General features: G+C 41.5%; 1 protein-coding gene across 5 annotated transcripts; it reads right to left on the bottom strand.

The window, feature by feature from the left end:
• Positions 1-1008: 1008 nt before the first annotated feature.
• On the bottom strand, positions 1009-14296 carry atf7ip2 (activating transcription factor 7 interacting protein 2). 5 transcript variants are annotated; one of them, XM_062984777.1, is made up of 12 exons: positions 14186-14296; positions 9204-9283; positions 8277-8408; positions 8076-8168; positions 4197-4282; positions 3407-3453; positions 3249-3313; positions 3113-3152; positions 2936-2991; positions 2805-2832; positions 2643-2707; positions 1009-1748 (listed from the first exon to the last, which is right to left on the bottom strand). In XM_062984777.1, the coding sequence occupies exons 2-12, from the start codon at positions 9279-9281 to the stop codon at positions 1353-1355; spliced, it is 1086 nt and encodes a 361-aa protein (XP_062840847.1). In that variant the 5' UTR covers positions 9282-9283; positions 14186-14296; the 3' UTR covers positions 1009-1352. The 5 variants fall into 5 exon arrangements, with proteins under 5 accessions (XP_062840847.1, XP_062840849.1, XP_062840848.1 ...); XM_062984779.1 differs by having other exon boundaries at positions 2643-2704; XM_062984778.1 differs by having other exon boundaries at positions 4197-4279.
• Between the last annotated feature and the right edge of the window lie 579 nt (positions 14297-14875).

Raw genomic sequence — 14875 nt, 5'->3', positions numbered from 1 at the left:
GTGATTTTGCACTTGATTTGTTTTATGTGATTTTTAATAGTTTTGGGTTTTTAATATTTTTGCTGACCGACGTAAAGCTGCATAAACTGACATTAGTCAAAATTTTTTCCCGTTTGTATTTACAATAACCGCCACAAATTCAGAAATTATGGAGCTGTCTTATATTGCACTTTATAATAGGACATTGGTCTAAAATGCAGGCAGGCCAATCTAGCACCTGCACTCTCGTACTATAAAGCAACACTCGACACTTTTCAATGATTTTATTACAGTACATTAGTTTTATATATTTGACATTTGTGATTTTGCACTTGATTTACTTGAAAGTCGCATAACGACTTTTCTCACAAAAATGACGAATATGCCGGTTGAATGAGGAGCGGAGCAACCAACAGAGATCTTTTCAAATAAATATGTAAATAAATTCCCGCTGATGTTTAATTTGTATAAAGGTGTGATTATACAAGTGTCGTTTATTTGTAAATTGAAGCTCGTCAGGGGCAGTTTAACTGTTTTCGGTACACGCTGGCGTGCTAGCAGGTTGTGCCGCCTAAGGCCAATCTAGCACCTGCACTCTTACAATAAAGCAACTCTACACTTTTCAATGATTTTATTACAGTACATTAGTTTTATATGTTTGACATTTGTGATTTTGCACTTGATTTATTGTTTTATGTGATTTTTAATAGTTTTGGGTTTTTAATATTTTTGCTGACCGACGTGAAGCTGCATAAACTGACATAAGTCAAATTTGATCTCTCTCCTGTTTGTATTAACAATAACCACCACAAATTCACCTGCACTCTCTTACTATAAAGCAACACCGTACAGTACATTAGTTTTATACATTTTACATTTGTGATTTTGCACTTTTTTATTGTTTTTATGTGATTTTTAAACAGGTTTTTAATAGTTTTTGCTGACCGATATAAAGCTGTATAAATTGACATTAGTCACATTTTATTTTTCCCCTATTTGTATTAACAATAACCACCACAAACTCAGAAATGAAGGAGGTATTTCTGTAATCCGAGTGTTTACTATACACCAGAACCCCAAAATGTGGCCACAGCCGTGACCGTAGATCATAAAATTGTGGAAACGTCTGCATTTGCATAGAAGTGTGTTTGTGTAAAGTCTGTTTGCTGCTGTGTGTAGAAATTGAGCTTCAGGGGTCTGAATCTGAGAAGGTAAATAATCACAGTTTATTGTAATTATTAAATACTAATTTAAAGTACTAATAAAAAAAAATTATCCAGACATAAACATAAAAAATAAAAATGAACAGTGGAAAAAGTTAAAAGTTTATTACAAAATTTCTAAAGCTTTACTAAAATCGACGTTTGTGTTATTCACATTTCGCCACCCCAGACGGCACAGATTTCGCTGTATGGTCCGTAGCGCCCGTACACGTCCTTCCCGATGATGACGAAGAAAATTGTCTTGTTCCTGGCACTGGCCGCCACCCTGCACGCCATGGGTAAGGGCATGGCTTTGATCTCTCCGATGGTTTTCCATTTATTGAACGTGCCGTCGTCGCGCTGCTGTGCTGCATAGATAAAGTAGCACTCCATGGGGGTGGGGTCCGGGTCCTCTTTCTCCACGTTCCAGAGCAGCATGATGCCTCGTGGGTTGTCGATACGTGCCACTTTCACCACTGGCTGTTGTGGCATGGATTTGGTGAGGGCCACGGCTGGCAGCTGGTGGGGGAACGGAGTGTCCGGCAGCAGAGGAAGCCTCAGGATGATCTTAAAAAAAAAAAAAAAGTACAGGTCTGTGAACACCAATCAGCTACACCCAAGTCATCCAGCCATTCATCCACCCATACGCCGACTCCATCCATCCTAATTAACCTCATTGATTTTTGTATAGATACACACTCATTCTACATTTAATTGCTGTAACACCTTCAAAAAAAAAGTTAGGACAGGACTAAATTTATCACTTTCTTACTTTATTTACCTTTCCTTTTTCTGGATACCGAGGACACCAATCATTCTAGTTGTGAAGTTGAAATTATTTAGCTATATTGCACATCATAATAGGAGACAATTCTAAAATACAGGCAGGCCAATCTAGCACCTGCACTCTCTTACTATAAAGCAACACGGTCCTGAAAAAGACATCCAACAAACTGGTCACGGTAGCTGACGTGACCGCACGTTTAATGCTAATTCTACAGAGATCACAGGCACGGTCTAGTACAGGAATATAGTACAAGGGTCGACCGTCTCTCAAATTATTTATTCAGGGTGTGTCCGAAAACCTAGTGATCTCTCACTATAATAGATGCATTCTGCTGAGAAGAGGGCATGACTAAATTCTCAGATTTTTAAAAAATGCTCCTACTGAGGCGCCTTTATTCTGAGTGATGATCTGACTGAATGACGCGAGAGCATCTGGTGCTTCTCAGCGCTGAAGGCAATCCCAGCATTTTCGGTACACGCTGGCGTGCTAGCGGGTTGTGCCGCCTAAGGCTAACTATGTTATGCGGTGACGTAGGAGTAGTGCATCTAAAATGTGAATAATCTCCTTTATGAGTTCGATGTCTTATTAGAATCCTCTCTACTGAGGCAGCGAGGTGGCTCACTAGGTTTTCGGACAGACCCCCTGTGTGTGGTGTAAAAAGCATGAACGTTTACCTCGTCCTGTGCATTTATGTTCTTCTCTGAAACAACTGGACTGAAACTCGCTGAACCATCGGCTGCTACAAGGGGAGTGTTAGAAAAAATATATTTATTATCCATTTAAACTCGCAGCTTTTAAAATAATTAAAGAAAAACCTGAATCTGGTAGAGTACCACCTTGAGACACCGTGCTATCCACTATATCCTGCAAGAACACACAGAAAAACGGTAATTATCAATATTCACAGAAGAGAATAAGAGAATGAGATGAATCCAAATGTTGGTCAACACTGAAATAATGAATATACCGATGGTGATGAGGGTTCAGCAGAATCGCTATGCCGTGTCCCGTTTTTTCTGCAACCTGACTCAGAATATACACATGCAGCATTCATACTAATTAGAACAGAGCCAAAAAGGCAATTCATTTGCATAATGAGTGTATATTTAGTAACCAGTGCTAAATAAATCATTTATAAAAATACCGTCGTCATCCGTCAGGTCGACAATCTGCTTCTTGGAACGCTGGAAATATAAAAAAATAATAAAAAAGCATTTTTTAGACCTGTGAGTGTATTAGATGAGCCTATATTAGATTACGAGCAAAAAACTAAAATGTACCAAACTCTGCCAGAAGCCTTCTTTGGGTTTTCTTCCTGAGCCTCCCTCAGGACCGTCGATCTCAACTGTACAGATGAAGAGATGAAAAAGTCACTCAGACACCGAATGAGGTTTAAAACAGGCCGAAAATGTCAACAAGTCATGGGTTAGGAACACACCTACTGACGGTGACATGCGGTCGCTGGTACGTCCTTTGTTGGCAGAACTGTGGAGAAAAAGGTCATTTAAATTCACTCCTAAAGCTCAGCCTGAAAACTAACTGCACTATACACCTCGCCTGGTTGACGTCATTGGCGCTATACGCCTGGTTGCCAAATTCGGGGTTTTAATTCAAAATTGTTTTGCATAGTTTGTACCTACCTGAGAAATAAAAAGGCATTCATTATTTAGATAAAAGATAATCACAAATACAGGATTTTATTTTCTCTTTTTAAGAGAAATAATAAAAGGAAACTTTAAGGATAGGAAAGAATAATTTGTCTTTAATTTCAGTTTCGAAAAAATCGTATCGTGAATCGCATCGCATCGTGGGTACAGTGTATCGTTACATCCCTAGTTAAAAGGAATCAGCAAAATAGATTTCTTCCATCAGGAAAGCTGAAACCCTAAACCCACAACGTCAAATCAATGTAAAGACGGATGTGCGGTCTGCTTTATGTGAGTGCACGCATACACCTGAGTGAGAAATCTGCTGAGATCTCACAGATGTTTTCGAGGATACGGATCCATCTGTTCTCTGGTATTAGGGCTCGGCTTTACTCACCCCCCTCTGAACAGACTTCGAGCCTGGGGCAGGTCGGAGTCTCTAGAAAGATGGATACTTCTTACTTTTGCCCTAAACTTGCATTGTGTCCTTATTTTTCTTTCGCTAGTCGTGTTAGAAATACTGCAGCACCTGCTTCGATGTACCAGATAATTAAATGGAAAATAAAGGTGGATTTTTTTTACCTGGACACTTGATGATTTCTCTCGGCTGCAGGGGAGAGATTCTGTGATTTAACAGGAGTAACAGGGTCCGAACTGAGAGAGTCCTGCTGGAAAATTGAAATGTGTTTAAACGGGGTGTTAAATGCTTTGTGCTAACATACATACAGGGGTTGGACAAAATAACTGAAACACCTGTCATTTTAGTGTGGGAGGTTTCATGGCTAAATTGGACCAGTCTGGTGGCCAATCTTCATTAATTGCACATTGCACCAGTAAGAGCAGAGTGTGAAGGTTCAATTAGCAGGGTAAGAGCACAGTTTTGCTCAAAATATTGCAATGCACACAACATTATGGGTGACATACCAGAGTTCAAAAGAGGACAAATTGTTGGTGCACGTCTTGCTGGCGCATCTGTGACCAAGACAGCAAGTCTTTGTGATGTATCAAGAGCCACGGTATCCAGGGTAATGTCAGCATACCACCAAGAAGGACAAACCACATCCAACAGGATTAACTGTGGACGCAAGAGGAAGCTGTCTGAAAGGGATGTTTGGGTGCTAACCCGGATTGTATCCAAAAAACATAAAACCACGGCAGAATTAAATGTGCACCTCAACTCTCCTGTTTCCACCAGAACTGTCCGTCGGGAGCTCCACAGGGTCAATATACACGGCCGGGCTGCTATAGCCAAACCTTTGGTCACTCGTGCCAATGCCAAATGTCGGTTTCAATGGTGCAAGGAGCGCAAATCTTGGGCTGTGGACAATGTGAAACATGTATTGTTCTCTGATGAGTCCACCTTTACTGTTTTCCCCACATCCGGGAGAGTTACGGTGTGGAGAAGCCCCAAAGAAGCGTACCACCCAGACTGTTGCATGCCCAGAGTGAAGCATGGGGGTGGATCAGTGATGGTTTGGGCTGCCATATCATGGCATTCCCTTGGCCCAATACTTGTGCTAGATGGGCGCGTCACTGCCAAGGACTACCGAACCATTCTGGAGGACCATGTGCATCCAATGGCGGTGCCGTGTATCAGGATGACAATGCACCAATACACACAGCAAGACTGGTGAAAGATTGGTTTGATGAACATGAAAGTGAAGTTGAACATCTCCCATGGCCTGCACAGTCACCAGATCTAAATATTATTGAGCCACTTTGGGGTGTTTTGGAGAAGCGAGTCAGGAAACGTTTTCCTCCACCAGCATTACGTAGTGACCTGGCCACTATCCTGCAAGAAGAATGGCTTAAAATCCCTCTGACCACTGTGCAGGACTTGTATATGTCATTTCCAAGACGAATTGACGCTGTATTGGCCGCAAAAGGAGGCCCTACACCATACTAATAAATTATTGTGGTCTAAAACCAGGTGTTTCAGTTATTTTGTCCAACCCCTGTACTTCATAACTCAGCAGTAAAAACCTCGTAAGGTCTCCAGTTTTGTTTGTCTGTTTGTTTATTAGGATTTTAACGTTATGTTTTACACTTTGGTTACATCCATGACAGGAACGGTAGTTACTCGTTACACAAGGTTCATCAGTTCACAAGGTTATATCCAGCACAGTCATGGACAATTTAGTGTTTACTGTGGGAGGAAAACGGAGCACCCGAAGTAAACCCACGCAGACACAGGGAGAACATGCAAACTCCACACGGGAAAGGACCCAGACCGCCCCACCTGGGGATCGAACCCCGGGACGTTCTTGCCGTGAGGCGACAGTGCTACCCTCTCCTCCAGTTAGGTGTAATATGTGTGTGCTGAACAGCTTCTGGCTCTTTGAGGAACGTGACGTGGGTTAAAACGTTTGCTTCTCTTAACAGTGACCTTGGATTCCTCTACAGTATTAAATCTGTATTCCTCATCACTGCTGCTGTTGTGAATACTGACTGTGTGAGTCACTGTGTTTATATGACTCACAAACGTACTGTATATGCTGTCCTTACACATAGAAGCCGAAATCATTCAACACAGTACGTCTAAATGTATTTTATTTAACAGAGGAGGAAGCAGTGCATCACGGACACGGAGGTGTTGGGGGGGAGGGCGTATTCATTATATAGTCAGATTACTTTAATAAAGTAACAAATAACTTAGCTCAGTATTGTATTATTTATATTTATGGCATTTAGTGGACACTTCTATCCAGTGAGCACACAGACTTCTCCCATACCTAGTTTTACTTATTTTATTAGGATTTTAACGTCGTTTTACATACTTGGGTTACATTCATGACAGATCAGTTCACAAGTTTAATATCAAACACAGTCATGGACAATTTTGTATCTCCAATTCACCTCACTTGCACGTCTTTGAACTGTGGGAGGAAACCCACACAGACACGGGGAGAACATGCAAACACAGATAGGACTCGGACCACTCCACCCAAGGATCGAACCCAGGACCTTCTTGCTGTGAGGTGACAGTGCCACCCTTATGATACCTGAACCACTTCAGTAATGTGAATCGGATTAATCCGTTCCAGACCCACACAAGATCGCTTAAACCTTTAATCCCTAATAAATAAACACATATAAAATAAATCAATATATGTACAAGAAATATATGAAAATTTAAGTGCACTTTACTTGTACTGATGAGGGCTATATGGGCAACTTGGTCGATTTCACTACATCATATTGAGCGGCCAGTTCTGATACACGAGTTCTTTTGTGAGTTTAATTTCCGTTTCACACATTTTATTCCTTTTTCTACCAAAATGTAACATAGCCAATTAGTTTTCCACAGTTGGGAATCCCGATTGGGGTATACATGACGGTTGGGGAGGGTATATTTGCCTGCTCCACGCCCCTTCCAATCCGTTTACACTCCTCAACCCCTTTCTGCCCTTCCACTTAAGCACAGGCGCCTCGGTCTGCTAACTAGAGTCCCTACACAGCGTTTAAAGACCCCACCCACTTAGTCCGGCCTTTTCCCACCCAGCAGACTCGGCGTGCAATTTTGTCTGTTGCGGGCACTGCCAATTGTACTCGCTAGATGGCACCCAGCGAACCGGGGTGTTCGGAATCTCAGTGCTGGTGTGCTAGTGGAATATCCCGTTGTGCCACCTGGGTGCCCTGCTTTCCTGTTAGGGTTGCTTAAATCACTGATCTTTTCTGGACCCATGATTACACTAGTTTTCAATAAAAAGCAATAAAATAAACCAGCGTTTTCACAGAGCTTGGACAAATTGTGCATAGCAAATGACTGATCGGGTGACTCAGACTGGTCGGGCTGGCCCGTGTGATTAGTGCACGAATTATAGTGTTATATGAGTAGAGTTGCAGATGAATATTAAGGTTCTACTGCATTCATTTTCTTGTTCAGTACGAGTGTGCAGTGAGTTTTAGACACTTAAAAATAGGTTTGAATATTAAACCTCTTTTTTTTCATGAAAATGACATAAAGCGGCGTCGTCTTCGATCCGTTTCAGGTCGATTTCAGCCGTCTCTAACGACCGTTTAAACAAAAGGATGAACCGAGAGAGAGAAAACGCTGGAGCGAAATCTCTTCCCTATGCCAGCCATAATTAAACGACGTCGAACGGAGAGCCGAGTGTGTCGTTAGACCCCAGCAGACACTTAAAAAGTAGGTCCTGAACAAACTGTGAAGCTCGGCGGTGATGGATTTTCTTGCTTAGCCAATTATGTAATGCACACACAGACGTCTCAGTAGAAAAGTATGTTACTGAACCATCATAGAGAGGTAATCCGAACAACTTTAAGTATGTCTTATTTCCAGCCTTCTGAATCACTTTTTAATGAGTTAACTTGCTTTCCTCAGGCTTGTAGGTGGAATTGAATAGTAAAGGCTAATGATGAGTATAATTATAATGATTTTAATCTCTCCAATTCAGCCTGGAACGAGGAGATAAAAAGCAAACAGAGCGAGATTGGAAATACCTGCACCTGAGTCTGCAGCAGCTCGGAGTTCCCATGTTTCCTGATGAATGCGAATACGGTGTCTCCTCTCCGCTTCACTTTCTTTACATGCATCTGTACACAGGAAATGCAAATACGAACACGCTTTGTACAGAGCACACGGCCAACAGCGCTGTATAATCTAATTAGATGGATGTTCTTGCTCTGTGTGTGTGTGTGTACCTCCAGGTTCTTGATCCGTACGTCGTATTTGGGTTCACTGTCAACCTCGTGAATTCGGTCCATCAGAGTTTTTAGCATGGAGTCAGACTGTTCCATTGCAGACTGCACTTCTTTGGAGATCCTCTCCCGAACCTGCGATCGCGCACATCAGCGTTTACTGACTGTTATTAAGACCGAAGAAGCTTTTAAGCTGCCTTAATTTGATGGTGTATAAGCTTAAAAATGCTATTTAACTTTATTGCACTGCTTCCTAAATTCTCCTTAGTGATTGTGAAAGACTAAGATAGATTTGTCAGAGATCCTTTATTCGTCATATATACATATACACGTGTACAGTACAATGAAATTCTTTCTTCGCATATCCCAGCTTGTTTGGAAGCTGGGGTCAGAGCGCAGGGTCAGCCATCGCACCCTGGAGCAGACAGGGTTAAAGACTTTGCTCAAGGACCCAAGTGGCTGCATAGCAGAGCCTGGATTTGAACCGCCAATCTTCCGGTTGATAACCCAAAGCTCTACCCACTAGGCTACCTCTGACCCTGACTATACTATAGTCACTGACTATAGCTACGTGAATATAAGTACATGAATCAGTGATCTTTTGCCAAGGTCTGGAAGAAAACCTGGACAGTTACGTTATGATTTACGGTAATTTGTCAGACTGATCAGGTGCAGCTTAATAATCGCTTTATAACCACTGGCTCAGGAGGTGGGAGCAAGGGCTTCTTTTTTGCACAACAGTCTTTAAATGAATGGTAATGTCTGTTTGTTTTAGCCTTTTTTTGGACAAATAAGTATGTGTTTTAATCAGACTGGCACAGCTGCAGAAGGCTTTAATATAAATTGCATATAAATTTCAGCTCAACCTGTAAAATAACAACCTGTTAAAATGCATTTCGACTTTATTTATAAACGTATAAGCAAATTTACCTCAGATGTTGACACCTTGCCAGACGAGGACGGTGTGCCATTCTCATTAGTGCCCTCAACAGATCGTTTCCTTTTCATGTCTTACAAATATTCAGAAAGGAAAATAAAGTGTTAAATTATACTTTTGCCCAGGAAAAAAGTGAACAAGAACAGATTTTCTTCTAGCTTTACTAACAGTGCCTTATTTTAACAAGCATTTACATAACTTTAAATTCATATATTTCATAATAACCATAAGCATGAAAACCAAGAGCAATATTGTGAGTTATTGTGGAGTTCCTTAACTGACAGTTTAACAACATAAATAAATCAATAAATCTATTCTGCTGTGCCGGGAATGCCAATTCTGTTTCTTGCAACTGCTTTAAATGAACAAAAAAAAAAAAAAAACAGATTTACTAATTAGGAATTATTTACCTACTCTTATTTGCTATGGTGATTAAAAAACATTTACATTTGACTGGTAACTTTAATTACATGCAAAAATTATTGTAAAAATTCATACATGCATGATAGATTTAGGCTTTTATGGAATATTCTCCACCAGTTTCCTCTAGATTCCTCTTGGTTTCTTTACTGAGCTCGGTTGAGCCCAGGTAAGACAAAGGCACAGAGACACAGACACGGCCGAGTACCAAAAATCTTCTCCTGGGCTCAACAGATCTCAGTAAAGAAGCCAAGAGGAATCTATCAACTGGTGGAGAATGCTACCATTTGATAGATTTAGGCTTTTATGGAATATTCTCCACCAGTTGATAGATTCCTCTTGGCTTCTTTACTGAGCTCGGTCCTCTTGTTGAGCCCAGGAGAAGACGAAGGAACAGAGACACAGACACGTCCGAGTACCGACAATCTCAGGGCTCTAGACTAACGTTTTGCACTGGTTGCACTGGTGCGCCTAACTTTTTTTCTTAGGTGCACCAGCACAAAAGTTAGGTGCACCCAAATTTTCGACCGCATCGCATTTAACACCGCAGTTTTACAGGTTCACTTTTTTTTTTTTTTTTTTAAATCACTGTCCATACAGGCAATATTGACTTGTAAATAACTAACAATCTGGTCAACATGGCCTCGTCTGATGATCTGTTTGCTGCTGCCTGCCACTAAAAGGCAGTGGGGAGAGGGGACACTTGGGCAGTGCATTTATCGCGGCATGTAATGTGTTTTATAGATGCATTGGGCTTTTTCAGCCTTTCAATTCAAAATGTATTAGAACCAGTCACAAATATACTATTGCCGGCCAATGTCTTCCCATGCTCTTTACAGTTAATTATAGTATTATAGACTAATTATAGCACACTTATAAAAATTATAAAAATAATAATAGAGTAAATGTGTGTGTATATCTATTTACAGTATATGTGTGTGTATATTTAAAATGATATGCATATGTTTGTGTGTGTGTGTGTGTGTGTATGGGGCTCTAGAGTGTTAGAGTGTAATCTTAAATGCAGTGCATTATACAGTATTATCGGTTTTACTGTATCTTTTACACAGATTCCCAAAATCGCTTGCGGTGCACTCACTGCGTATTTTGACTACATGTATTGTAATATATTATGGTCTTTCAGTTATTTTTATATTTTACTTAACGAAAACATTGTCGTGCTTTTACTTTCACTATCGCGGCACTTTACCGCTAGCATTAGCCCCTTGCTACTGTAGAGGGTCGGCTCACCTAGCCGCTGTCCGGTGGGGATGCTGCGGGTCTTTTGCTGTGCGGTGGTGGAGGTGTGGGAATAAAGGCACACGGCAGGGTAGAGTCACTTTAACTGTTTAGTCAGGACTTCAGTGAGCGTTACGACACTTTACACCGCCGAGCTCCAGAACCCGAACTTCCATTCTGGAACATCCGGCGAGTCTCATATACAAAACTAAACTTACTGCAGAACGTCCGAACGCACGTGTATAAACCTGGTGCTGCATTCTGATTGGCTGAGCTGAATGTCGCTCACATATCACCGCTACAATATTGTCCCGCCCTTCACCATCTCTGATTGGTTTAGACCATGATATTGGCCTAATGTGTGTCTGTTGTTTTTTTTTTCCATCGGACGCCTGGTCGCGCCGGTGCGACCTAAGATTTTTTTTAGTCGCACCATTGAGAAAATAGGTCGCATGTGCGACCAAATTGGTCGCACTATAGAGCCCTGAATCTTCTACTTTTATTTGGGAAATTAACAAGAATAAATAGCTAAAAAAAAAGGGGGTGTTGGTAGACAATGAAAGCAGGCAGCTGTTGTACAAGGTTTGAATACTTTCAGGATGTGGAAGTAACAGACTGATCAAAGGGACAGTAGGAAGTTCCAGGGTGCAAACATATACATATGGTTGTAATATACAGTGTATCACAAAAGTGAGTACACCCCTCACATTTCTGCAGATATTTAAGTATATCTTTTCATGGGACAACACTGACAAAATGACACTTTGACACAATGAAAAGTAGTCTGTGTGCAGCTTATATAACAGTGTAAATTTATTCTTCCCTCAAAATAACTAAATATACAGCCATTAATGTCTAAACCACCGGCAACAAAAGTGAGTACACCCCTTATTGAAAGTTCCTGAAGTGTCAATATTTTGTGTGGCCATCATTATTTCCCAGAACTGCCTTAACTCTCCTGGGCATGGAGTTTACCAGAGCTTCACAGGTTGCCACTGGAATGCTTTTCCACTCCTCCATGACGACATCACGGAGCTGGCGGATATTCGAGACTTTGCGCTCCTCCACCTTCCGCTTGAGGGTGCCCCAAAGATGTTCTATTGGGTTTAGGTCTGGAGACATGCTTGGCCAGTCCATCACCTTTACCCTCAGCCTCTTCAATAAAGCAGTGGTCATCTTAGAGGTGTGTTTGGGGTCATTATCATGCTGGAACACTGCCCTGCGACCCAGTTTCCGGAGGGAGGGGATCATGCTCTGCTTCAGTATTTCACAGTACATATTGGAGTTCATGTGTCCCTCAATGAAATGTAACTCCCCAACACCTGCTGCACTCATGCAGCCCCAGACCATGGCATTCCCACCACCATGCTTGACTGTAGGCATGACACACTTATCTTTGTACTCCTCACCTGATTGCCGTCACACATGCTTGAGACCATCTGAACCAAACAAATTAATCTTGGTCTCATCAGACCATAGGACATGGTTCCAGTAATCCATGTCCTTTGTTGACATGTCTTCAGCAAACTGTTTGCAGGCTTTCTTGTGTAGAGACTTCAGAAGAGGCTTCCTTCTGAGGTGACAGCCATGCAGACCAATTTGATGTAGTGTGCGGCGTATGGTCTGAGCACTGACAGGCTGACCCCCCACCTTTTCAATCTCTGCAGCAATGCTGACAGCACTCCTGCGCCTATCTTTCAAAGACAGCAGTTGGATGTGACGCTGAGCACGTGCACTCAGCTTCTTTGGACGACCAACGCGAGGTCTGTTCTGAGTGGACCCTGCTCTTTTAAAACGCTGGATGATCTTGGCCACTGTGCTGCAGCCCAGTTTCAGGGTGTTGGCAATCTTCTTGTAGCCTTGGCCATCTTCATGTAGCGCAACAATTCGTCTTTTAGGATCCTCAGAGAGTTCTTTGCCATGAGGTGCCATGTTGGAACTTTCAGTGACCAGTATGAGAGAGTGTGAGAGCTGTACTACTAAATTGAACACACCTGCTCCCTATGCACACCTGAGACCTAGTAACACTAACAAATCACATTACATTTTGGAGGGAAAATGACAAGCAGTGCTCAATTTGGACATTTAGGGGTGTAGTCTCTTAGGGGTGTACTCACTTTTGTTGCCGGTGGTTTAGACATTAATGGCTGTATATTGAGTTATTTTGAGGGAAGAATAAATTTACACTGTTATATAAGCTGCACACAGACTACTTTTCATTGTGTCAAAGTGTCATTTTGTCAGTGTTGTCCCATGAAAAGATATACTTAAATATCTGCAGAAATGTGAGGGGTGTACTCACTTTTGTGATACACTGTAACTCATAGCTATAAAGTTAACTAAAGAAATAAATATATTCTAACAATGCACATTTGCCAAACTATTAAAATAAAATGGTGACCAATGTACCTAAGGTCTGAATAATTATATTCATAAAATCAGTGGGAAATCGTGGATGATGCACAGTGCACCCTTAGGACCAACCAAAGGAATCATTCATTGTGTAGGTGAGTGTGTGAATGGGTGAGTGTTTGATGTCCAGTCACTGACTGGCACCCAACACTGGCACTGTGTGTTTCTATATTACATATATTTATGGCATTAACTGTGCAAACAAGTACAATCCAATCAATTAAGGGTTTAGAGCTTAACTAGGGACCAAACGTGGGCATCCTGGCAGAGGTGGGGCTTGAACCAGCAACCTTCTGATTACTACTCTAGTACTTTAACTGTTGATACACCGTTTACCCAATGTTTAGGATGAAGTGGATAATATATATATATATTTACTTACTTAAGTATAATATATCATAATAATTACCTGGAACATTGTGAACTGTTTTATTAGCCATGCAGTGCTATACTGTCTATTTGCAGCTTCACTAAAAAGCTATATATGGTTATATAAGCTAAAAGGTAAGATAAAAAGGAGCTTTATATTTTTATTAAAATTAAACCTAAGTGCAACTTGATTATGCCGAAAAGCGACCGTTAGTCAAGCTAACATACAGTTAGCCACCTGGTCTAGCTTTTGTAAACACGGGCCATAAGTAATTTAGCTAGATAAACATCTTCTACATTAGTAAACCGTCTAAAACAACCGATATTTATAACAAAACATTTATAACAACTGTTAAAGTATTATTTGTTCATCTCAGCTTTGAAGAAATCCATTCGTGTACAATATGAGGAATTTAGCAGCAGTTAGCTCGTTAGCATTAGCTAGAAAACACTCGCCGGCGCTCCGCCCCATTATTACTCAGACGACACATTTGCTGCCGTTTATTATTAATTAACAACATTATTTATTACTCACTTGAATCTGTAAATGAAGGAACGTCGGCTGATAAATTCGGTTAAAACAGTTACACGGTGTTTCTCTCTTTCACTGGAGCTTCCACTAGCAACACGACGCTGTAACGCAGAGGGCGGGGCCAAGTCAGAACTTTTATGTGTGAGCGGGGTTAAGTTACTCGATTTCTACCAGTTTTCTACCTGGTCAAGGTCGCGGTTAAACCAAGCCAGACATTATCTGTCTGTCTGTCTGTCTGTCTGTCTGCCTGCCTGCCTATCTATCTGTCGGTCTGTCTGTCTATTCTGTCTGTCTGTCTGTCCTATCTGTCTGTTCTATCTGTCTGTCTGTCTGCATGCCTGCCTGCCTGCCTGCCTATCTGTCTGTCTGTCTGTCTGTCTGTCTGTTTCTGCTTTCTTAGTTCAATTAGCAGAGGTAGAAGAGACTTTTGGAAGGTTTCTAAAGTCCAGAGATATGTTGACCTTGGCATGGGCACCCCCGCACACACACTTTTGATACTTATGCATTCTTATGGAAGTACGCCATGTTCTTAACAAGCTGACTACTCTTGTAGGATGATAAACAAGTTTGGTGTGGAAAGTCGGCCTTGGGCTGGGTCGCTGTGCAGAGTTAGTCTGAAGGGGCAGTAAAGCGGGTTATAAATACTACGACAGGGCGGACGGTATCCACCTTTCTCTTCTGTAAAGCTGTGTG

Source organism: Trichomycterus rosablanca, chromosome 22 (genome assembly GCF_030014385.1).
Source record: "Trichomycterus rosablanca isolate fTriRos1 chromosome 22, fTriRos1.hap1, whole genome shotgun sequence".
Classification (NCBI taxonomy): Eukaryota; Metazoa; Chordata; class Actinopteri; order Siluriformes; family Trichomycteridae; genus Trichomycterus; species Trichomycterus rosablanca.
Note: the sequence above shows the minus strand (reverse complement) of the source record. Positions and strands in the feature narration are given on the sequence as shown.

Coding starts and splice junctions, on each gene's coding strand:
- atf7ip2 (XM_062984777.1), bottom strand. CDS start 9,281: ATGAAAAGGAAACGATCTGTTGAGGGCACTAATGAGAATGGCACACCG. Junction 4,283..8,075: donor TGCTGCAGACTCAGGTGCAG/GTATTTCCAATC, acceptor TCAATTTTCCAG/CAGGACTCTCTCAGTTCGGA. Junction 3,454..4,196: donor AGAAATCATCAAGTGTCCAG/GTAAAAAAAATC, acceptor TTTTCTCCACAG/TTCTGCCAACAAAGGACGTA.